The 25,709-nt window shown below is 39.9% G+C and overlaps 1 protein-coding gene across 3 annotated transcripts in view; it reads right to left on the bottom strand.

The window, feature by feature from the left end:
* Nucleotides 1-18,024, bottom strand: part of WAPL (WAPL cohesin release factor) — an 87,440-nt gene extending 69,416 nt beyond the window's left edge. For 2 of the 3 annotated variants that reach the window (XM_073241122.1, XM_037002678.2), the window contains exons 1-2: nt 17,574-18,024; nt 14,336-14,856 (exon numbers count right to left, since the gene is read on the bottom strand). In XM_073241122.1, the coding sequence (XP_073097223.1) occupies nt 14,336-14,834 (499 nt within the window). In that variant the 5' untranslated portion in view covers nt 14,835-14,856; nt 17,574-18,024. Of the gene's footprint in view, nt 1-14,335; nt 14,857-17,126; nt 17,529-17,573 lie in introns of those variants that run through there. The other variant, XM_073241121.1, reaches the window with a different exon arrangement.
* Between the last annotated feature and the right edge of the window lie 7,685 nt (nt 18,025-25,709).

The raw sequence follows: 25,709 nt of genomic DNA on the forward strand, positions 1-25,709 counted from the left end.
AGATTATTATCAGAAAATTATTATCGCTTATTATCAGAAAAATGCAAATTAAAACCACAATGAGATATCACCTCACACCAGTAAGGATCACCATCATCAAAAAGACAAACAACAAATGTTGGCAAGGTTGTGGAGAAAGGGGAACCCTCCTACACTGCTGGTGGGAATGTAACTTAGTTCAACCATTGTGGAAAGCAGTATGAGGTTCCTCAGAATGCTCAAAATAGAAATACCATTTGACCCAGGAATTCCACTTCTAGAAAGTTACCCTAAGAATGCAGCACTCCAGTTTGAAAAAGACAGATGTACCCCTATGTTTATTGCTGCACTATTTACAATAGCCAAGATACGGAAGCAACCTAAATGTCCATCAGTAGATGAATGGATAATGAAGATGTGGTACATATACACAATGGAATATTACTCAGCCATAAGAAAAAAGCAGATCCTACCATTTGCAACAACATGGATGGAGCTAGAGGGAATTATGCTCAGTGAAATAAGCCAGGCGGAGAAAGACAAGTACCAAATGATTTCACTCATATGTGGAGTATAAGAACAAAGGAAAACTGAAGGAACAAAACAGCAGCAGAATCACATAACACAAGAGTGGACTAACAGTTACAAAAAGGAAAGGGACTAGGGAGGATGCGTGGGAAGGGAGGGAGACATGGTCGGGGAACAAGAAAGGGGCATTACAATTAGCATGTATAGTGTGGAGGGGGCACAGGGAGGGCTGTACAACACAGAGAAGACAAGTAGTGATTTTACAGCATCTTACTACACTAATCAACAGTGACTCTGAAGGGGTATATGGAATGGACTTGGTGAAGGGCGGAGCCTAGTGAGCATAACGTTCTTCATGTAATTGTGGATTCATGATACCAAAATAAAAAAAGAAGAAGAAAAGAAATTCTACCATTTGCAACAACACGGATGGTGCTAGAGGGTATTATGCTCAGTGAAATAAGCCAGGTGGAGAAAGACAAGTACCAAATGATTTCAGTCATCTGTGGAGTATAACAACAAAGAAAAAACTGAAGGAAGGAAACATTGCAGACTCACAGAATCCAAGAATGGACTAACAGTTACCAAAGGGAGAGGGACTGGTGGGGATGGGTGGGAAGGGAGGGGTAAGGAGGCGGGGAGGAAAGGGGCCATTACTATTAGCAGACATATTGTGGGGGCGGGGGCACAGGAGGGCTGTACAAAACAGAGAAGACAAGTAGTGATTCTACAGCATCTTACTACACTGATGGTCAGTGACTGTAAGGGTGTATGGGGTGGGACTTGGTGATGGGGGGAGTCTAGTAAACAGTGTTCCTTATGTAACTGTATATTAATGATATCAAAAAAAAAAAGAATGAGGCATTTACAACTGCATTAAAAAGAATAAAATACCCAGGAATAAATTTAACCAAGGAGTAAAAGACCATTACTCTCAAAACTGTAAGACCCTGGTGAAAGGAAATGAAGACACAAATAAATGTAAAGCTATTCCATGCTCACAGACAGGGAGAATTCATGTTAAAATGGCCACACTGCCTAAAGCAGTATACAGATTCAATGTAATCCCTATCAAAACACCAGTCATTTTTTACTGAACTACAGCAAATAACCCTAAAATTTATATGGAAGCGTGCGCACACACACCCTCAAAGAGCCCAAGTAATCTTGAGAAAGAACAACAAAGCAGGAGATACCACACTCTGCAATTCCAAACTATACTACAAAGGAACAGTAACCAAATCAGTATGGTACTGGCACAAGAACAGAGTCAACAGACCGATGGAACAAAACAAAAAAGGCCAGGAAAAAACCCACACTTAAATGGTCAATTAATATATGACAAAGGAGGCAAAAATATACAATGGAGAAAAGACAGTCTCTTCAATAAATGGTGATGGGAAAACTGGACAGCTACATGCAAATGAATGAAGCTGGATCATTCTCTTATCCAATACACAAAAACAAAATGTGTTAAAGACATAAATATAAGAACTGAAACCATGAAACTACTGTTTTGAGGAAAACAAAGGCAATAAACTCTTGCCCATCAGCATTAGGAATTTTTTTTCTGGATGTCTCCCCCAGGCAGGGGAAACAAAAGCAAAAATAAACAAATGAGACTACATTAAACTAAGAAGCTTCACATACCAAAGGAAACAATCAACAAAAAAATGAAAAGGCAAACTATGTATGGAAAAATATATTTTCAAATTATATATCTGATAAGGGCTAACATCCAAAATATTACAAAGAACTCATATAACTCAACAACAAACAAACAATCCAATTAAAAAATGAGCATAGGACCTGAATAGCCATTTTTCCAAAGACAACACAGGGATGGCGGACAGACACATGAAAAGATGCTCCACATCACTAATTATCGGGGAAATGCAAATCAAAACCACAATGAAATAATCTCCTCATACCATGAGAACAGCTAATATTGACAAGATAAGAAATAACAAGTGCTGATGAAGCAGCGGAGAAGAGGGAACGCTTGCTTGTACATTGCTGGTGGGACTGCAAATTGTTACAGCCGCTTTAGAAAGCAGCATGGAGGTTTCCCAAAAAACCAAAAATACAAATACCATACAACCCACTAACTCCACTTCTGAGAATTTACACAAAGGAAAAAAATCACTAATCCTAAGAGATAAATGTACCCATACATATGTTTACTGTAGCATTCAACAGCCAAAATAAGGAAACAACCTAAATGTCCATTAATAAATGGATAAAAAAAGAGAGGTGTACATATACATGACACAATATTCTCAACCAAAATATAATGAACCTTGCCACTTGCAACAACTTGGATGGATCTACAAGGTATTATTGAAGTGAAATAAGTCAGAGAAGGATAAATACTGTATGATTTCACTTACATATATAATCTAAAAAACAAAACAAACAAAACTAAAACAGACTTGTAAACACAGAGAACAGAATGGTGGTTACCTTACTGTGGGAAGAGTAGGGAGCTGAACTATGGGTGAAATAGATGAAGCAGGGAAAAATAATAGTGAGAATTTTTGGTATCTTGATCAAGGCAATGGTAACATGAGTGTTTACACATCAAAATCCATCAAGCTGTACACTAAGATTCCTACATTTTACTGTATGCCAATAAAAAATTAAAATAATAAGGCAGGTCTACATTATGCACAGATATGGTTGCCCTGACAGATGAGGATAAGGGAAAAGACTTTCATATCTCTTGAATTATATACAATTTATAAATAGTCTCTCTGAAAGCTTAAAACATGGTAATTGTCAAACGTACATATTAAGTATCTTGAAGTGTAACCATGGTACTGTAGTTATCCTTTTTGGAGTCCTTACCTGTTAAACAATTATATTTATGTATGAAGAAGTCTGGAATTTGCTTCAAAATAATCTATTGTGAAAAAATGGGGATAAAGGTGGGGATAAAAATGAAACAAGACTGGCTATAAATTAATGTTTTTTGAAACTGGATACACACACATACAGATGTATACATCTGTATAACGATGCTAGGTCTTATATACATTAACAACATGTATTTCCTTCACCCTTGTCAGAAAGTAACAATATTTCCTTCACTTTCACCAAACATATCATTACACAAATGAGGAAAAACAGGTCCAGAGAAGCTACTGATGTCAAAGGTTACCAATTAAACCAATGGCCAACACCTCATAAAATGACCTGTATATCAAGTTCTCTTATATTACACTACCTGTAATGGTGGTTACTAAAAGCCCAAGTACTAATGCAGGTAACCATCTTAACCCACACTAATAGAAGAGGGCCAGATGAAGAAGTTAAAATTATAATGTGTAGGGCAAATAAATGTATATCACATGATGTGCTGAGTACTAAATTTAAACAAAACCTTTGACTTCTGATAAGGAGACTGTACAGATGATAGAGAAGTGGCTTTGGAGACCATAACCCATGACATACAGTTGAGGTAACTATAAAAGTTCAATTTGGGACATAAGGGGTGCTGCCATTAGATGTAAGCTGCCTTTAAATATCTGAGTGGCTGTCATGAAAGGAGGGAACAAGCTTATTCCACGTGTAGACATCATTCACTTCTGTAACTATATTAAGGGCTATAACTATTCAATTCAAAACTATAAGGGCTAATGAACAAGAACATTAAAGATCAATTAGAGCTGTCCAACAAAGAAGATGCCAAGGGAACAGAGTGTACTCCCTAGTCATAAAAGTATTTGATAAAATGGGACTTAAAACTATTAACTTCTGCTCTGCAAAAGACACTGTTAAAGGAATACAAACACCAGCCACAGACTCAGAGGAAATGTCTACAATAAATATCTGATAAAAGACCTATGTCCAGAATAAATAAAACACTCTTGAAGTTCAATGAGAAAATGACCCAATTAAAAATGAACAAGAAATCAGAACAGATATCACCAAAGAAACTATACTAACATAAAATAATCACATGAAACATGCTCATTAGTGATTAGGGAAATGCAAAAGGCTAATTTCTTTAATATGTTAAGAATTCTTACATCTCAGGAAGTGCAACATCCCAGTGAAAAAAGAAGCTAGAGATACAAAGAGGTAGTTAAGAAAAAGACATAGAAATGAGTTAATAACTTGTGAAAATATACTCTTCACTCACAAGTAAAAATCCAAGTACATAACGTTTTATGTCAAAGCTGGAAAAAAAATTCAAAGTCAACCTATGTTTATACTTACCAAGCCCTCAGTTATGTCCTGGTACTGTTCTAAATACTTTCCATTATTAATTCATTTAATCTCATAGCATCCACCTGAGACAGGTAGCATTATAAATTCACAAGCTTTTTTCTCAGTTCCAATATCCAAAAGCTCTGAAAACTAAGTTTTCTCATAATGCATTCTGAAGTAAAACCTGACCTCATCTAAGTGAGGCTACTTACCGTATTCTTCCTACTTGGGATGGTATTTTCTTTTTCTGAAGAAACGCTATCTTTGATTAGAGTGCCACCTCAGACTCTGATGAAGTGTTAATGTAAAATATACACACTTCCTATAATCCAAAATATTTCCTAAATTCCAAGATTAAACTGACCCCAAAGTTTTCAGATAAGGAAATGTGAACCAGTTTCCCATTCTTTGGATGAGGGATAGTTACTGGTTGACAGTCACAATTATTAAGTGGTGTTTGAAAAATTAAGCAACTTAAAAAGAAAATGAAAACATTGGAAGCCCAACATCAAAAAGGAACTGATCAAGGAATTTACAGCACACAGAATCTGACATACCACAACACAGAGGTGTTTTAAATAAAAAAAGGAAGGCCAGAAAGAAAACTTACTGACACAGGTAACCAAGGCTAGGGCATCATTCTTGTACAGTCCCTAACATCCCACTCAGACCTTTGTAAAAAGCTTCTTTATTTAAAAAAAAACCTTCTTGGTCTTAGCTTAAATGCAGCATGCCATCTTCTTCCAGTTAAGACCTGACTGGTAAATCAAGATGCAAACTTTAAAAATACAGTGAGCCATGAAGTGAGAACAGTTTTTAAAAACTTGTCGGATGATTTGTGACCAAAGGTTTAAAAACTACTCTAGGAAAATTTGGTTCTAAGGCCACTATGCCTCTCATCTGTTTCTCTGGGTCATGACCCAAAACGTAAACAAATCTTGTCATCTACCTTATCCTGTACTCTAATACTCAAAATATATCTGCACTACTCTCCAATCTCATATTCCAAAAACCCACCACCACCCAAACCCTTAAGACCAGAGGCCTCAGTGATCAGCACACTCACATATACCTGAGAGCTGGTTCCCTCTACCACTTCCTTGCCCCAGCTGAAGTCTAAGGATGCCTCTCCTCCTGCAGGGCCCTCTACTATCTCTTAGCAAGATGGTCTGAGATCACTGTTAAGCAGGCTCTCCAGAACCTTTTATAAATCTATTATTCCTTCACCCTCTTTAAAAACTCATTATTTTGATGCTGTGCCACCTACAGTTAGCCCTCAAATTTTCCCAACTGTCATCTAACAACCTTATTCTTCACTTATTTAAGGATTTTACATGAAATCTATAATCTACCTCTCCATGCCAGTTTTGCTATCATTATGAACTCCACCAAATCCCAACCCTCTGACCTCCCAGTTCATTAACCTTCTCCATCAAGTCTTCTACTCTCCATCTCAGCCACCAGTTCTCAGTTTCAGCCACAAACTTGACAAAATCCAAGAGACTTTACCTCTTAAATATTAAAATCAAATAACCCACTTTTTAAATTAAAATATCATTGACATACAATTTCATGTTGGTTTCAAATATACAACACAGTGGTTCAACAGTTAAATCCTAACCCCCCTAGTGAGGTCACTATCTATCAATGTAGTTACATGTTACAGAATCATTAACTGTATTTATTATCTGTGCTGTACTATCAAGACCAACTTACACTGTGATTGCAAATTACTGTGCTCCTTTATCTCCTTCACCCTCCCCCACACCCACCCCAACCCTCCCCCTTGGTAACCACTGGTCCTTTCTCAGTGTCTGTGAGTCTGCTATTATTTTGTTCCATTTTCAAATAACCCACTTTTTAATCACAACCTACTAACTATCCAATTTCCTTGTTCTAGTAATCCCATTCTTGACTTAGAAGAATTTCAGTATACCAACCACTCATCTGTCCCTTCTCCTATGTACCATCTTTGTCCAGTTGCTAAACATTTTACATTACACAGTCCGTCATTTCAATCACTCTCTGGGCAATATCCTAAATTCTTTCTCTTTCTCCTCTATGTGGTCATTCCACATTTATAATTAACGCTAATTATCCTATCTAATATTCTATATTCTGTGCAGCGGCCGGCCAACAGGATCTACTAGAGGTGGGAACACACTCACTCACACAGTAAGCAGATTAGTGACCTTAAGTTTTTAGTGATATAAACTTCAAGTAAGGCCTTAATAATGTCCAGAAATTCTCCTGACAGCTCCTTCTTCCACTTTCTGCAACACATTTGCCCCTCCCCTCCCATCCCCACATTGCCCTGCCTTTTCTGCCTTTCAGAGATAACCTCTTCTGTCATTTTATGGGGAAAAAAATACTTCATCCATAGATCACCTCATCTCCCATCCTCCCACTAAACTTACATTTAAACCTATCTTTCCTCTGGTTCAGGAAATGCAGCATCCCTTCTCCCAAGACCTCTCTCCCCCATGATTTGGATTCTATGAATCAAGGCTCTCTCATGCCATCAGACCTTTCAGAACCCCTCACATATTTCTAGCTTCACTTTTTCTTCTTCCCTTCAAACATCTTTAACAAGCTTCATGCACTTGCTAACCCCATTTCCTCACTATGTACTCGCTACTCAAGACCACACCAATCCAAGTTGTGAACTTCAGTATCTGTGCTTTTTAGTTCTCATTTTCTTTGAGTTTGCATATGAGTTCAGTTGATCCTTCATGACAACACCTTTCTGCTGGCTTCTATAAAATACCACTTGCCTGATTTTCCTTCAGGTGCTTTCACTGCTTTTACTCAATTTCCTTATCTAGTTTTTCTTCCTCTTTTCCCCATTATTTCAAGTTTTACACAGCTCAGTACTTTTTCCTCTTACATTCTCCTTAATAACTTTATTTAATCCTGTACTTTCAAACATTTACATGTTGAACCTCAAACTTACCATCTCCAACCAAGACTTAGATCTAAGTTCCACACCAGGAGATTCTACTGCCTCTTGAACTTATCAAGAATATCTTAAACCCCAATATGCCCCGAACTGAACTACTTTCCCTTAAGACATCCCCTTATCTAAATGAATGACTCTACCATCTACTCAGCTGCTCACATTAGATACTTGGGAATCATTCTTGGTATCTCCTTTTTCCTCACTGCCCATGTCACCAAGCTTTGCCACTTTTACCCTTTCTCGTGTACCAGTAGATCTCTAGTTAAATGTCAACCTTGCCCCACTCCTCACTCAGACCAGGTAAATGAACCTATTATACATCTCACAGCACCCTCTATTTTCCCATAATTTTCATCACACCTTATTCTTTATTCTATCTGTCTTGCTCACTAGAATGTGAATAAGCAGGTGTAATGGACATACACCCAACACAGCACACAGAGAACGCTAAAATAATAGCTCGATGCTAGGAAGGAAGGCAGTCTCTAGACCTTCCTATCAACAAATTCATCCTCCTCTATCATCAGGGCTCTGGAAAAGTTGAGGACTGCTTCCTACAGAGTAAGGAACTGGACCAGAAAAATCTATCATCGGGCTCTAAATTAGAAGACTATGGAATACATATGGAAAATGGTATGAAAAGCATCAAGTATAATACAAACGTGCTGTCATTGTTTTAGAAGCCATTATTTATCATTACCAGCAGAAGTCAATAGCTATTCCTAGAGGGCACTATGCTTACAGTTTCCAATATACTACCCTCCATGGACGGTATTCAAATGTGGATCTGAGGAGATACTTGTCAGCGGTCACCAGCAGGTATGTTATTGCTCAAACCTTGAGAATTATCCTCTTTTTACTAAGAAAATCTTTCACAAGAAATTAAAGTTCTACTTTAAGATAAATTAAAATTACAATGTCTCCACGAAAAATGCTCAATATCACTAATCATCAGGGAAATAAGCAAATCAAAATCACAGTGAGATTCACCTCACACCAGTAAGAATGGCTATTATTAAGTAGACAACAAATAACAAGTGTTAGCACAGATGTAGAGGGAAGGGAACCCTCATGCACTGTTGGTGGGAGTGGTACAGCCACTACAGAAAACAGAATGGAAGTTACTCAAAAAACTAAAAACAGAATTACCATACTATTCAGTTCTTCCACTTCTGAGCATTTACCTAAAGATAACAGAATCACTAACTCAAAAAGATATATGCACTCCTATGTTTACTTCAGCATTTTTTACAATAGCCAAGGCACGGAAGCAACCTAAGTGCCTATCAACAGATAGAATATGTGATAAACGGATAAAGAAGATGCTGTAATATAAACACAATGGAGTATTACTCAGCCACAAAAAAAAGAATGAAATCTTGCCACTTTGACATTGACAGACCTAGAGAATACTACGCCAAGTGAAATAAGTCAGAGAAAGACAAACACCATATGACTTCACTTACATGAGGAATCTAAAAAAAACAAGTAACAAACAACAAAAACCCAGAAATACTCACAGAGAACAAACTGGTGGTTGCCAGCGGAAAGGGGAATTAGAAGATAGGTTAGGGGATAGGTGAAGGGGTATAGAGGCATAAACTTCCAGTTATAAAATATGTTAAGTCACAGGGATGAAAAATACAGCATGGGGAATATAGCCAATAATACTGTAATAACTTTGTATGGGGACAGTAAGTAACTACACTTACAGCATTTTGTAACATATATGTATGTACAACTACTATGGCGCACACAGGAAACTAATATAATGTCAAGTATACTTCAATTAAAAAATCAGAATGATATCGTTGAACTTCCATTTGTATGCAGCACAAAAAATTAAGTAGAAGATAGTCATTACTTCTAAAAATGTCAATTTTATTCACTGAGTATAATAAATTGGCCATCATTCTTACTGAAAATTATTTAAATAGAGGCAATAGAAATTGTCAATGTATTAAGGTAAATCCATAATTTGTTCTTTATTAAAACAGGGTTATTTCCAATATCAAGATAAACATGATCATATAGTGACAATCTGTTCTTCTCAACACAGGCTTTAAATATGATAAAACTAGGTTCACTCTCATCAGAATACAGCAGCACTGTTACAAAAATAACACTGGAGGTTCTCAGGTCTTCCATGTGACAGTTCAGTTTTTCAACCTCTCTGAACTACGCTCTACCCTCTATAAAATGTGAGTTAACACTTGCCTTACAAAATTGTGATTAAGGATCAATGGACATATAAAGGGCTTACCACAAAGTAAGAATTCAATAAGGAATAGGTCTCTTATACACTTCTCTTCAAAGAAGCTGACTTTAGGTATGACAAGTATATTCTATACAATAATCTAATGAAATATCTAAATGAAAGTAAGTAAACCTTGCTGATACAATACTTTCAGAATTATTTAATAATCCTTATTAATCACCTGTACTTTACCCAGTAGACAATGTCATCTCAGGTCACAAGTTCCCAGTCCACTTAATGCTTTCAGAAATAAAACAATTAATTTCTAAAAATCATCTTCAGTTCTAAATCAAAGTTCTTAACTTTTTGACAATAACATCCTTCTAACTTATTTATATAAATACTCAGTACAGCTTTAAGCAAATGGGAAAATTTACTGGCTACAAAACCAGTCATGCAAATTAAGAGCCTATGCAGTAGTTATCTCAGTATCTGGCAGGATGTGTAGACTGAATTCCAGCTGGCTGGCAACACAAGTGTGCCAAGTAAAAATGTAAGTCTTTGCACACTTTACTATAAAGTCCAGATTAAAAACCTGCAGCAGAAAGCACAAAGATGGAAAATGGAAGTAGCCTCATGTATGTCAAAAGCAGCCTTCTTTTACTCCTAATGCACATAGCCATGGATTACACACTTTTAAAAGACTACTCTGAGGTCTTCTAAAAGGACAAACTTTTAGGTCCTGGCTAAGTCATTTTTAAGTGGCACACCTGTTTTAGAATTTATTTGCTTTAATACTAACTGCAACTAAAGTATAGGCAGATAAAATAAGAAATCCTGACCTGCTTTTAAAATAATCCAGGGGACAGAGGATGGAAAGTGGAAAGAGTAGTGTGTAGAAGAGATGAAAACAAGATTTGCCATATACTGACAACTGTTGAAGCTGGTACAAGTTTTTCTGTTTGTTTTTAAATCAAGAGTTAGGAAGTTTTGGCAACTCAATCCTTCCTTCCAGTTTTCACTCAGTTTGTAATCTTACTTCTGGTTCCCTTACCCATCAAGCATCTATAGGAAAATGGCAACCATTATGTCTTATCAGAACCTCATGCTGAGTTTCCTCTTCAAATAAGACACTTTTTTTAGGTATTGTACTATCCTGGTATATTAATTTAAAACAAAGAACTATAATACTAGCTAATAATTAACCACATACTCCTTGTATAAAACTTAATGTCAAGAGAAATGATACAATAAGCTGGAGCTTGCATAAGCCCTTTCAATGATGTGATATGATTCTAAAGTGAAAAATGATCTGAATGAGCAGGAACACTTCACTGGAAGGATACTATGGAACCTAACTTGCACATTTTGAATAAGCCTGATCATAAAATTTCTCAAAGGGTCTAGAATAAAATGCCTGAACATGACCTGCAAAGAATTTCTGCACTAAGTACATGTACAAACACTTTTACTTGAGTCCAAATTTGTATTATTACCAAAAGAATCTTCAGTTCAAAGTGTTAGGAGCCACTTTAGATGTGCAGAATCCTTTTATCAAAGACTTAGATTTGGGTTTGTAAACTTCAGCTAAAACCAGAGACTTTCTGAGTAAGAGTAAAGGCAATGACGGCAACCTGACAGACATAATTTAAGAAGAGTTCAGACACAGGGAAATGCCCAAATGCTACAGGTGAGAAGCAAAGAAAAGTCATGACATAAAAGTATTCCCAGAAGTATAAACAACTTATAAACATGGTTTACAGGAAGTTGGGCTAAGATCCCCACTGCCGTGACAATTAAAAGCACTCCTTCAAATTTCCCTTCTTATCCTACAGGGGTTGCCAGCGCTGCAGCAACTCCGGGCAGCCATGGGAGAGGAGGGAATAAATATTCACAGTGCTACACCATTCCTTTCCAACTAAGGGTGCCTTGTGAAGGAGGAAGGAAGAGTGACAATATCTTCTTGAACATTTACTTTAGGATACATTTTTTTCCTCACAAACCTATCATAATGGAGTCTGGATTCCTAGTTAGATCACCCTGTCGGCACAAATACAATTCAGCTACATTAGAATGGGAACCTAGTATCTCATTTCTACAGAAAAAGGTTTCCAGTTCTCACCAAACAACTTCAAATGGCAGTTTGGACATATATAGATGTAACATCAGCAAAGATATATAAGCACCTACTGCCTAAGAATATTTAACTTCCAAATTCCTATTCTCCCATACTTAAACACCACCCTCTCCCAAAGATAACTGTTGGGAAAGCCTGTGTCTGCCTTTCTTTACCAGCTGCACCACTTCCACAGCCTCATCTTCCTTTCTCCAGGCTATCTGCACTGCACTGTGGATTAACTATCAGAATTAACAGAATCAACACTGGCAAGATATGGTGTGAGAGCACTAGGTAACTGAAATAGAACAGCATTTTCGTAGTCTAACACAGTGGAGGACACACAGAAGGTACTCAACATATTGAAAATCAGTAAATAAACCTCATTCCAGTTCTGCCACTTGCCAACCTTGGACAGTCACTTGACCTCTCTGAGCCTCATCTGAAAAAACGACAGCTGAGTTAACAGTTCATTTTGGCTCATTAGTTCTATGATTATAATACATTTTTCAGGAGTTGATCTAGGAGTTTTATGCTTTTCTTAATGAAAATTTAATCTACTTAAGTTATGAACGATGCTTCATGAGAAATATGAGAAAAGTGTAAGGACAGCCAAATCAGAATTAACTGGGAGGATCAAGAGAATGACAATAACAGCTGGCTCATCCTCCCATCCAGGGTGAGAAAAAAAGTGGAAAATGTTCAGCATTTTAGGAGAATTATTCAAGGCGGTCTTTTACTATACTGTTTGAGGTGCCTTATATTAAAGCCTCCAAAGGACAAATTCCTCTCAAAAATTCAGTACTAGTAAAGTTTTTTATTTACTTCCTTTCAAAATACAAGATCTATATATAACCTTTGATATCCTTAAACTTTGCCAAGAAGTCGAGAACTAAGGTCTGTTTCCAACTATGGTGCCATCCTTGCCCTGTTGCTGATAAGGCATGTACACTGTTCTCCCTGCAACCTCCACTTGTAGCTCTTCAGTCTTTTAGTCAACTGAACTTCTATCATTTACTACAAGTCTCAAATCCTTTACAAAAGGAATAGGGATACAACTGATAAAATATAGTGTTTTCAGAATGAACGCTAGATTCCATATTTACAAATTAACATTTTAAAAATACAAACTAGTTGAAATACCATTTGACCCAGGTATTTCACTCCTAGGAATTTACCCTAAGAATGCAGTTTTGAAAAAGACATATACACCCCTATGTTTATCACAGCACTATTTACAATAGCCAAGACATGGAAGCAACCTAAGTGTCCATCAGTAGATGTATGTATAAAGAAGATGTGGTACGTATACACAATGGAATATTATTCAGCCATAAGAAAAAAAACAAATCCTACCATTTGCAACAATGGATGGAGCTAGAGGGTATTATGCTCAGTGAAATAAGCCAGGCGGAGAAAGACAAGTACCAAATGATTTCACTCATCTGTGGAGTATAAGAACAAAGCAAAAACTGAAGGAACTAAACAGCAGCAGACTCACAGAACCCAAGAATGGACTAACAGTTACCAAAGGGAAAGGGACTGGGGAGGGTTGGTGGGGAGGGAGGGATAAGGGGAATAAGGGGCATTACGATTAGCACATATAACGTGGGGTGGGGGGACACAGGGAAGACAGTATAGCACAGAGAAGACAACTAATGATTCTACAGCATCTTACTACACTGATGGACAGTGACTGTAATGGGGTATGTGGTGGGGACTTGATAATAGGGGGAATCTAGTAACCACAATGTTGCCCGTGTAAGTGTATATTAATGATACCAAAATTTAAAAAAATTTTTAATACAACTAGTTTTGTAGATTAGAATCCATTAATTCAAGTTGCTACCAGTGCTGAACAGAATCCAAACTAGTCTCAATTTGCAATGAAGTTTTAATTATTCAGTATTTCCACTCAATACCTCCTTAATCCTTCTAAACTAGTTTTGGGAGAAAGTCTAACACTCCCAAACCTAATCCTCATCTCATTTTCATTATCAATATAACAATCCAAATCCTCCACAGTTAACAGCAATGAGATACATGTTTGTAACACAATAAAATGAAATTTTTCTTATTGGAAATGGAGAGTTAGGGAAAGACTCTTCCTAAAACGTACCATGAATAAGAGTCTGGAAACATTAATACTCAAGTTGTTTAGGTGAAATTTCAACCCCCAACTAGTTTCTTTAAAGTTCTCAAATTTCTTCTGCAAAATTATCTACAGTCCCCATTAGTGATATCTTCAAAAGAAACCCCAAGTAGTATATTTTAGAATTTAAGTGATTTAACTAAATGGCCTACACAAAACTCTTGACTCGGAATAAAGAAAATCAAAACTTACCTGCAGTTATTAATTTAGCACAGCTACTTTTGCTTGCATCGTCTTCTAAGATTCGATTTGTGCTCTTTTCTTTCCCAAGCAAAGTATCCTCCAAATTTAAGCATTTATCAGATACAACACTGTCTTCACCCACAGCATGACTAATTTTGCTATTAGCTTCAAGTACAGAAGTGACATCTTCCAGCTGAGCAGCTTCACTAGATTCTGAGTAAGAAGAACCCTTACCCTGGGCTAAATTCTTTGAAGAAACTGGTAGAGACTCATCATCACTATCAAATCCAAAAGGATCTCCAGTATTTTCTTCTTCCACCTTAGGTTTCTTCGGAACTTCTTGGATATCTGGTTTGAAATTGGGCCTCTTCTGCCCTAATTTAGCCATAAATGTGGTCTCCCCCCATTTTGTGCTAAGGGTGGTCCGTTTGTTGGAAAAGACTTCATCAAATTTTGAACTGCCATTTCCTCCTTTCCTACTGTATGTTTTCCCAAATCTGGATGTCATTTTGACACCTGTTTCATATTCTCTGTGGAGAAAAAAAAAAATGCAAGAAAATATATAATCACCAAATACTTAACAAGTGTTAAAACTGAACATAAAAATAAGAATCCAGAGATTCTCCTCATGCATCTTTTCAACATTCAAGACAAAGATCTTTTAAATGGCTGAATAAATTGGGGGCAGAAGTGTAGAGAGAGGCTCTTTCTTACTCTAAACTTCCATAGGTCAATTTCTTTTACAATGAGTTCTTATTCATATGCTACTTACAAAGGAAGAAAGCACTAACCAACTTTATAATACAACATCTCCAAAACCAACTTATAGTAGAAAATCAATCACATCAATCTACTTACTAGTCTCATAAAATCACTTTTAAAGAAACAGTCTGAATAAGGTAATTACCCCTGTATAAAATCTTAAGCATAAAATGCTCCATTTTTTTCAGGATCCCAGAAATATCAAATAATTGGCTAAATTTAGTTGTTTGAAATTTCAGAGCACTTACTCATATGAGGGAGAAAAAGTCAAAAAAATTGTGTTATTTGCTCATGTATTAGAATCTACAACTTTTAACCCAGCTTTATATATTCTGATCCTTCATAATTTGCACTGTAACTTGAAAAACGTTCCTTAGTTGGTCATCTCCCTAAGTGTTAAGAAACCACACTTACTCATCTTCCTTGTCCCTATAGTGCTGTGCTTTTTTTGCTGAGTTACATTTTCTGGAGCTGGTTAATTCTAGCATATTATTACACAGGTACATGGATTACTATACAAGCAATACAAACAAGTAACTTTTATTTTTCCCTTCGCTTTATAAAGGGTAAACTGATTCATCTGACTTCTCTACATCATAACAACAAATACTAGGACAAATTTTAAGGACAGTAAGTCAAAAGCCAAACATTTCTAAAGCAAGTTATGGTACTTTTTAAAGTATCAATTCTTACCAATTTCTTAAAGCTTGTCTTTCTGAAGTTTAAATATCAGTATGTTAAACTAGAAAAAAAAATGAAGAATTGCCAGGAACTTGGAAAAAAATTCATACTTTGAAATTTACAATACAGTAATATTTGATTTATACTTTTGAATGTGTTTGACCTATAGATATGTTTTCTCTTTACTAACTTTAATTCTTGAAATTTATAATGAATCACTATGAATTTACTTCTACATATATTCAACTGGAGGATTTTCCCAAGGCTTCAAACCTTGTTTGGTTAGAAGCCAATTCTAATTTGACAAAATAATAATTTAGTCAACATACACATCTGCAATAAGAGAATATTGTTTGTCTGAAGACCTTTTAACAAGTCACAAAACTTTCCTAAGATATATTTCTATTTCTATGATAGATTTACACTAAAGAATCTTCTTATATTTCTTAAGAATAGCCTAAACAAAACTATATTTGGCAACTACATGAAAAAATAGTCATTTCTTTTCATTCCTCCAAGAACGTAAAGCCCTGATCTATAGGCCTGCAATTACATAAACGCGAACAAAGCTGGAACATTTTGGATACACGAACACAGTAGTCACATAAAAAAGCCAAACCGATAATCTAGACCTGAGCTCCTTTAGACCCTCAGAAACCTAACTGGAAAAATGGCCCAAAGCATTCGCTGTTGCCACGTTGAAAGTCTGCAGATAAGTATTTGCTATTAAGGAGTTAATTATTTTAAGCAATTAGAAAATCATCCTTCTATTTTAAGAGCCCATGTCTTTTACAAATAAATGCTCAAATATTGACGAAATGTCAAGAGATTCTCTAAGTGTGGAATGGAAAGTGTGTAGAGAAGAAATATTTGGTTAAGAGTTAGAAACTGCTGAATCTGAACGATGAGTACATGGCAGTTCATTATATAATACCCCCTACGTTTGATTTCCTTTACAGTTTCCCATAATGCTTTTAAATTCTAGACACACTATTGTAATGGCATTTTCTAAGCCTAGCGTGTTAAGTACGTACAAATTCAAAACTAAGTGGACATAACTGACATGATATGTTAAGTATATCTCAAGTACACAGGCTATCTCGCTCAGGCTTCAAACTCCAAAGACTAATATAACTAAAAAGGAAAGAATGATTCATAACTAAGTCTCTACGGTCGTTGGGCCTTTGCCTTAAAACCTAAAGCCAGGTCATATTTCCAGCAAATTACGCTGCGATAAAAAGTCCTCACACTTAACCCCAATCCAAATGTAGCGTCTTTCGGATCCCCAAAGGTTTAGGAGTTTCCGTTGAGAAATAAAAGCTGGAAAAGGCAAACCTAACCACCCAGAAATCCTCACCTTGGGGGCGGCGGTGCGCCGGGAGGTAGCTGCAGAGGCGGCCCCCTCCGCTGCAAGCTCAAGCAACTTTTCTCCTCCCCACCCCCACCGCCCAGGAAAGGGATGTTGCTTCCGACGCCCCGGAAGCTTCTGCCACCGAATCCCCAGGGCAGTGCAAGGCCTCAGTGGCGGCCGGGACGGAGGAAAAGACCGCAGACGATTCAGGGCTGAAACCAACACACTGGATCACGCTCGTAGAGCAAAGTAATCAGCAGCCGCCCGGAAAGAACTCAGAAAAAGGAAAAATAAGAGGAAGGAGAGAGTTCTTCAGGTCGTTCCCTGCCCAACTTCCTCAGAGGCTAGGTGGATGAGATTAGCGAGACTTCCATCACCTCTTCCCAGACCCCCGTCTCCCCTACCCTTACTGGCTCGCTCCGGGCCTACGCAGCCGCCCGAAACCTCACTTACCCTTGGCGCCTGGCGGGTGCTTTGGCCTCGGGCCGCCTCCACCTCTCCCACTCCCAAGGGCCTACCGACGGGCGCGGGAGCTCCGCGGGGAAGAACAGAGCCGGTTCGCGCTCGAAGAAGCAAGGGGCTCCGCCACCGTCAGAACCCGCGACTCCGCTCTGGGTAAATAGGAAACCGGTGGAGGGGGGGAGGAGCGGCGGCACCGCAACTTCCCTCCCCGCCTTGAGCGCCGCCAGCCGGGCCCGGGCCTAGGCCTCTCTGGCCACCGCTGCCGTAGCCGGTACAGGAGCCCGCTCGCTACGTGCTCCCGCTGAGCCGCCGCCGCCTCCTGCGCCGCCGCTTCCGCCGGTGAATGGTCAGCGCTGGAGTTTGAACAGGGCCCTGAACCATCTCAACGCCATTTGCGCTCCCGGCCCCCACCTCCTTCCTCCAACAGCGGCTCGCTCCGTCACTCCGCTTCCCACAGGCCCCGCGCGGATACTTGACCCCGCAGCCAATCGCGCGGCCGCTTACTCAAACCGCCGCGCAGGCGCCGCTCCCCGCATGCTCCGGCCCCCGCCACTGGCCCAACAGCGGGGCACGACGGGAGTTGTAGTCCGGGTCCGCGAGGTCGCTGCGATGAGAGCCCGGCGCGGGAGCGGGAGGCGGGATAAGCGTTGCAGCGGGTTTGGTCCGCGGGGGTTCGGGAGTTACTTCCAGCTGCTGGCGATGCCGGGAGACTCACGTGCCACAGGGGAGGGGGAGGGGGAGGGCAGAGTGCAGGCAGCTGTGTCAATCGTTTCCCCTCCAGGGACCCGCCAGTGTCTGGGGACGGTGGGTTGTGCAGCTGCGCCAGGCCCTCTGGGGCCACCGCCCGGGAGTGGGGAGGCGGGATCCCGCTCGTGTCTCGCAGCCGCCCTCGACGCTGCTTGGCCGGTGCTGGCCCGGAGCAGGTAACGACGACCGAAACCTATAGGCCGGGGACCCTAGGCACGTGACGGCCGCGAGAGATGTCAACCTCGGCTGTTTAATGCGCCCCCTCCAACCTCTCACCCTTAGCTTCGTAGTTCTCTGTCCGTCTGTCTCGCACCGGTTGAAAGTGAACCAGAGAATACTGGATGATATTAAGGAATTACTGTTAACCTTGTTGGGTGCGATAGCTCATATGTTTTTTGTTTTTTTTTTAAAAAAAAGACATACTAAAGTTTTGGTGGATAAAATGATATGGCTTCTGGAATTTCTTTAAAATAACTACAAACTGGGCGAGGAAGAGTAAAACAAGCCAGAGGGACGCGTACATGGGGCTCATACCAGTCTCTCTGCTTGCATTCTTTAAACTTTCCCTAATAAAAAGTTTTAGGAAATGAGCCAGTGATCGTCTCTTGGGAGGACAGGGATGTGGGTAATGATGGGAGGAGAATATTTTTCGCTGTACACTCTTTTGTGCTGTTCGAGGGTTTTTTCCCAGGAAATGTATTACCAATTCAGAAAGTTAGAAAGTTGGGAGGTTTGGTTGGTTGGTTGGTTTTTAAGGCTGCAGTGGGCAGACAGCGTTCTGTTCGTTCTGAGATGCGTGATTCAGACGGCCCGGCTGTTTGGTGGGTTGTTAATGGAGATCCACCTGGGAAATTAGAAAACTATTAATTGCTTTCAGTGAAAAGCCCGCCCCCTCTTCTACAAATGGATAATTTACTTTGAATGCACCCATAAATTACCAAGACCCTCCAGTATTTGCGGAAACTCCGAATAAAAAAAAAACAGTTCAGAGATCCTGCAGCCCTTCCCAATAGGAGTTTAAGGTGGATTTTAGTGTGGTTGAATTGTTTTACCGACTGCTTGCTACATTTATATTGGTATTTACAATTAACCAAATACATCAGTACTTTCTCTTGATTATTTCAAAATAAATCAACTCTTCCCATAGCATATTTGAATGGAAGTTAGAACAGGTATGTATTCCACTGTTGGTGGTATGCGGGTAACTTCTATTTGGGTCACTTTTGTCTACTTAAAAAATCAACATAAGATCTTGTTTTTTATCAGTTTGTTTGAAGATTGCTGGCAGGAGTGCAAGCTGCACTTATGTAATTATTCAGATGACAGGGTAGTGGATGCTAATTAAGGGGCAATAGTCATCAGAGGCAAAGGATAAGACCAAAAAGCCAAGAGTGGTGGAGGGACCATTCCTGTAGAAGGGTGAGTGCTGTGAACCTCAAGGGCCGAAGGACATATTCATTCTGCCCTGGCCTGGCTGGTGCTGGGTGTTTGGGTCAGTGACTGCATGAAGCTGAAGAGTTAATTTTTTAAACAAACAGATAAGCTGTGGAGCCCTTTTAAGGACTTTTTGTGTGGTAATTGTGTTAAATAATGAAGTTCCTGTTAAATTCTTGCTGCTCAGAGCCTAATCTACAGTCAGCAGCATAAGTATAACCTGGAAGCTTGTTGAGAAGGCAGAAACCCTGTCCCCAACTCCACTGAATCAAAGACTGACCTTTAACACGATTGCCCAGGTAATTGGGCCACACATTAACAGTTGATAAGCACTGTTTTAAAGCACACCCAGAACATTTGACAGCAATCTAATCTCCTTTATTAAGATCAGGGAGGAGCAGGGGTGAACACCAAGGATCTATTATGCATCAGGTACCATGCCCAGCTCTTCTGGGTGCCAGACTTCTTTTGCATCCCTGCCCATTATCCCTGTTTTGCAGGTGAGGAAATGGAAAGAGGATGACATTTGCTCAAGGTGTAACTAATGAGGGAATCAGACTTTAACACTGGTTACTCATTACTACTTGGAGATGTTCTTGAATCTGGTAGAAAATGGTATGATTTGAAAAGTAAAACATTGTGTTTAGTTTATGCAAGCTTTATATATATGTGTGGGTAACGTAATATTTTCAGAATATCTCACCTGGCTTTAGCATATCTGCATATCAATAGGCATTCAGAGGTGGAAAGAAGTATGGCTTTAGTGTATTTGCATCATTCCTCAGGGGTGGAGAGAAGTTCATCTCCATATCAAGGGGTAATTACCTGGGCAAAGAGGGCTTATCTGTACCTGAGAGGGGAGGAGAGGCCGGTTTTGCTTCTGCTGGAGCAGGAAAGAGAGATGGCCCAGAACTGCAGTTTGTGAGCAATAAATGGAATTTAAGCTTCATTTCTCCCTTTGACTGATTTCAGTTTTTAGAGGTATTTTGCCCCGGGATTTCCTTTCCCTGGACTTACATCTGGCATAGTCAGTAGGGTTCCTCTGAACCCAAAATCTGTTATAATAGGTGCAGCCTTTGGTTGGGCTGCCCCTAGAAATGATGGGGAGAAGTGGCGCTCACGCCAAGGGACATGTGTCTACACTTATGTGGTTGTGGAAGCACCACCACCACTGCTGGACATGCTGACCCCTGCCCGTGGCCCAAGCCCAAGGCTACTGCTTCTGCCACTGCTGCTGCTCCTGCTGCTGGCCAGAGCCTGGTCACAACTATAGAAAGGAGCAGAGGTCCAGGTCACCTTGATAGAGAAGCAACTGGCTGCTATATACCATGCCTTGCTGGCTATGGAGCCTATCACCAGAACAGCTCCAACCAAGGTAATAACCACCTATCCCATTGCAGGGTGGGTGAGAGACTGGACCTAAAGGCCACGGAATGGTGTGGCACAGACACCTACCATATATCATGTGACTGGCCATTTGCCTTTGGCATCCCCAGTGAATGATGAAGCAGACACATTGGCCCAGGTGTGCTGGCTGGAAGGAAAGCCTGCCTCTGATGTAGCCCAATGGCCACATCAGCATTTGTTGCACACAGAGCAAAAGACCATGTGGGCTGTAGGCCATTGGTGGGGCTTGCCATTGACATTTGAAGAAGTCAGCCGAGCCCAGAAGGAGTTCCCTGCACGTGCAGATCAACAAACCACCAAGAGGGGCCTAGTGCATCTCCTTGCAGCCTATGGCCGGCCACAGGTGATTAAGAGCAATCAAAGCACTCACTTTATTGGACATGCTTTGCAAGGATGGGTGCAGCAATTAGGAATAAAATGGACGTGGCCGTGGACATTTCAACACATGGATCAGTGATGGCTGGCTCTTCTAGCACCTTGGGAAAAAGGCCTGGAAGCTGGCCTCCTGTGTATTCCTGGAATAACAGCAAAGTGGCCCCCCACAATCACGGTTATTTGCTTCTACAGTCCTTGTGTCCTGGATGCACCCCTTGGCTGTAGCTGCTGCATGATGGCTGGAATAGACAAGCTTTGGCCCCTCCTGGAGGAAGTTTAGACTGGGCCTACAACCACCTTTACTCCTTGGTTCCACTGAAGCAAGCAAATGTCCGGCAACGCTACTCAGTTCCCTTGCCATGGTCCTGAATTCCCACACTAGAGTGAGCTCACCTCCACTATGGGTAACACATGGGCAGGCAGCTTTTTTTAATTTTATTGCTTTTGTTTATTGCTTTTGTTCCCTCAGCTAATACTCTACCACTTGCTTGTCCCCCACTCTAGATTGGTTCTCTTCAATTCATTCAAATCTGCTTTGCATACACAAACTAGGTAGCCAGTAGGTGCTTTTTTGTTTGTGAGAATGTCCTATGCAAGCTCTGTGGTGTGTGATTTTTTTTCCTGATTAAATCTCATATTTATGCCAGAAACTGAAATCACAGCTTTGAGCCAAGCTCGTTCCCTTTGATGCTGCAGGCTACTCTCCTGAATGCTGCCTGGAAGAGGGTGGAATCCCTACTACCTTGAGTCCTCAAGTGGACTCCTTTGCATTAGCTGAAAAAAGAAAAAATCCTGCAAAGACTGCTAATAGAAGAATCTGTTCTACCATTGCTGTGCCTTTATTCTCACCCAGGATTAAGAACTGTCAGAACTGGAGTTACTGAATAGAGCTGTGTAGGTTTTTTCTGATAATCTGTAGTAAAATACATTACAATTTACAGGATTCAGTTCAGAGAACTAGAAGCTAGAAATTACTACATTAGCTGTAGTAAATTTTTCCTTGTCATAAAGAGGATTAACATTCTAAATCACCCACTTGCATGTGGTAATGGCTGTGTTACAGTGTCCTACAAGCTGTGGGCACCCTGCCCTTACCTCTTTGACACTCCTCAGCCCTGATCTCCTCCCATACTGGGCAGACCAGCCTATTTTAAATTGTAATACCTCCTACTCCCAAATGCTTGCTCACTATTGCTGCTTTATTTTTCTTCAGGGCATTTATTTTCTAACATATAACATATTTTGTGTGTTTAACTTCCCTATGAAGACAGAGATCTTTGCCTGTCTTGTTTTCTGCTATATCCCTAGTGCCTAAAAGAGTGTGTGGCACATAGTAGGTGCTCAATAAATATAAATATATTCATAAATTTATAAATGCCATTTATTTCCTTTCATATAAGATTATATCTTAAAAGTGACTTGAAACTAACAATAGTTTCACATGACCTGTGGCTCCACATATTATTGACTGAGTCTTCCCAAGGGGAAGGGGAGTGCTTTCTGGAGTTACCTTTTATTCTTGCTTTGGATAAATTGTCATTCTGAGAATTGAGAAGGTGAATTCTACTATAATCCCAATTACCTTGTTTTCCAGGATAATTGGAATATGTTCTCCAGAGATGGTGACATCCCTTGGGGAATAACCTGATATCTAGGTTGTTGAAAGACAAAGCAAGGGAAATTCTCTGCGGACATGTTGCCTGACAAAGACTGGTACCCAGCAACCTCTAAAGGTCTAGCTACCTGACCCTTATGTAGAAACAGCCCTCTTCTCCCCAGAGTCCTCACCTGTAATGCTCTATGATACTCTACCACCACCAAACGAAAACCCTCCTGGGATGTCCCATCACCAAAACTAAAATCTAAAATCCTTCTCATGGCCTGCAAGGCCCTACACAATCCGGCCCTGACTCCTCCCATCCCTCCCATCCCACATTTCTAAGCCTACCTCTGTCTACTACTAGAACCTGCCAAACCAGCTCCTGCCTCAGGGGCTTTGTACTGCTGTTCCCTGCACTAGTCCTGCAGATAAGCACGTGACTCACTCGCCTCTTTCATGTCTTCTCTTACTGTCTCCTCCATGGTGCCTACCCTGGCCAGACTACTGAAGTTAAACCCCTCACCCTGCCATCCCAGCACTCCATATCTCCTTTCCCTCTTGTTTTTCTCCAGAGCAGTCGTCATGTTTGTTTTATTTACATATTAACTTGTTTATTATTTGTTTTCTTCCACTAGAATATGAATTCTTTTGAGGACAGAGATTGCTGACTCGTTCACTGCTGTGTGCCCCACACAACTGAAATAGGGCCTCATACACAGAACACCTCCCACTGTAAGATTAATTTTGTTAATTTCTCCCTGTAGTTCTATTTTTTATTTTTATATTTTGAGGATATTTTATTAAGCATGTATAAGTCTAGAATGTTTGAACTTCCTGGTAGAATTAAAAGCTTTTTAAGTAAAATGGGATATTAAGTGTGAAAATCACCTGAATTTGCTATCCCTCCCTGTAGCCACACCTTTTGCAATGTGACTTTGCAACTCCTCCCAGAAACTGGGCTGGCCTTGTAACTTGGGTTGGCCCAAAAAAAAATGCAGCAGGAATGATACAGTTCTGAGCCTGAGCCTTAAGAAATCTTGAATGCTTCCACATTCTCTCTTGGATCCCTGCCTCCACCGTGAGAACAGGCCTGGACTAGCCTGCTGGAGAGTAAGAAGCCACGTGGGAAAGAGCTGAGGTCATCCTACACCAGTCAACAGCCCGCAGCCCCCAAACACACAAGCCCCAGCCAGGGTCAGTATAGCCACGTACCTGACCTACAGCAGCCTACAGATGCATGTGTGAGCCCAGCTGACCTGTAGACTCATGATCAATAATAACTAGTTATTATGTTAAGTCTCTGAATTTTGGAGTGCTTTATTATACAGTATTATTGTGGCACTAGATAATTGATGGTTAATGCCTCCTCATTTGGGTGTCTGCCTCAGAAAGGTTATCCTTACTACCCGAGCAATCTTAATCAGCTTCCCAGTCTCTAAGTAATACTAGTGTATTATTTTCTCAGTAACACTTATCACTCTGTGAAATGATTTGTTTACTTCTTTATTCTCTGTCTCCCCTGCTAGACTGTCAACTATGACAGCAGGGGCCTTGTCCATTCTGTTCCCTGCTCTATCCTCAGCATCCAGAACAGTACTACACTGTCCTCAGGTCTTGCGTGTGTCCACTGAACACTGATCTAGAAGTTTAGTAATTCAATAAATATTTATTGAAGGAAAATATAAAAAATAGACAACAAAATAAATGAGCTATCAAGTCACAAAAAGACTTGAAAAAATCTTAACTACATATTACTAAGAGATAGAGATAGAAACCAGTCTGAGACATCCATATAGCATGTAATTCCAACTATATGACATTCTGGGAAAGGCAACACTATTCAGATCAGTGGTTGCCAAGGCTTTACAAGGAGGAAGAGTAATGAATAGGTAAGGAGCAAGTGATTTGTTAGCACGGGGAGATGATTTTGTATGGTACTTAATGGTGAGTCTGTGACATGATGCATTTGTCAAAACCCACAGAACTGTACAATATAGAGAGTGAACCGTAGTGTAGACTATGAACTTCAGTTAATAATACATCAATCTTGATTCATTAATTATAACATACACCACACTCATGCAAGACATTAATAATAAACTGGGGAGAGGGAGCTATATAGGAACTCTATACTATATGCTCAGTTTTTCTGTGAACCTAAAGCTATTCTAGAAAAGTCTATTTTAAAAAATGAATTCACCCTTGCACAGCCACCAGAATGATATTACTGAAACACAAATGTAATGAACCACTTCCTTCTTTTAAAAACACTTCGGTGGTTCCCCACTGTCTACCAGAGATAAATTCATATCCATTGGCATTTGCATTGGCATTTGCAGTTGTTTGCCACTTTACCACATCCCCATTTCTACTTCCTCTCCTCTCTAGCTATACTGGACTTCTCAAGGCTCTCAAGCCTCATGCCGGACTCATGCAGTCCCCTCAGTCTGGAAAGTCCTTTTCCCTCTGCATTTGTGGATGTTATCGTGAGTCATACACTGTCCCACATAAGTCAATCATTCCTTATTCCTTGTTTCAGTAGGTTCTAAATTAAAAGTAGATAC

Source organism: Manis javanica, chromosome 7, assembly GCF_040802235.1.
Source record: "Manis javanica isolate MJ-LG chromosome 7, MJ_LKY, whole genome shotgun sequence".
Classification (NCBI taxonomy): Eukaryota; Metazoa; Chordata; class Mammalia; order Pholidota; family Manidae; genus Manis; species Manis javanica.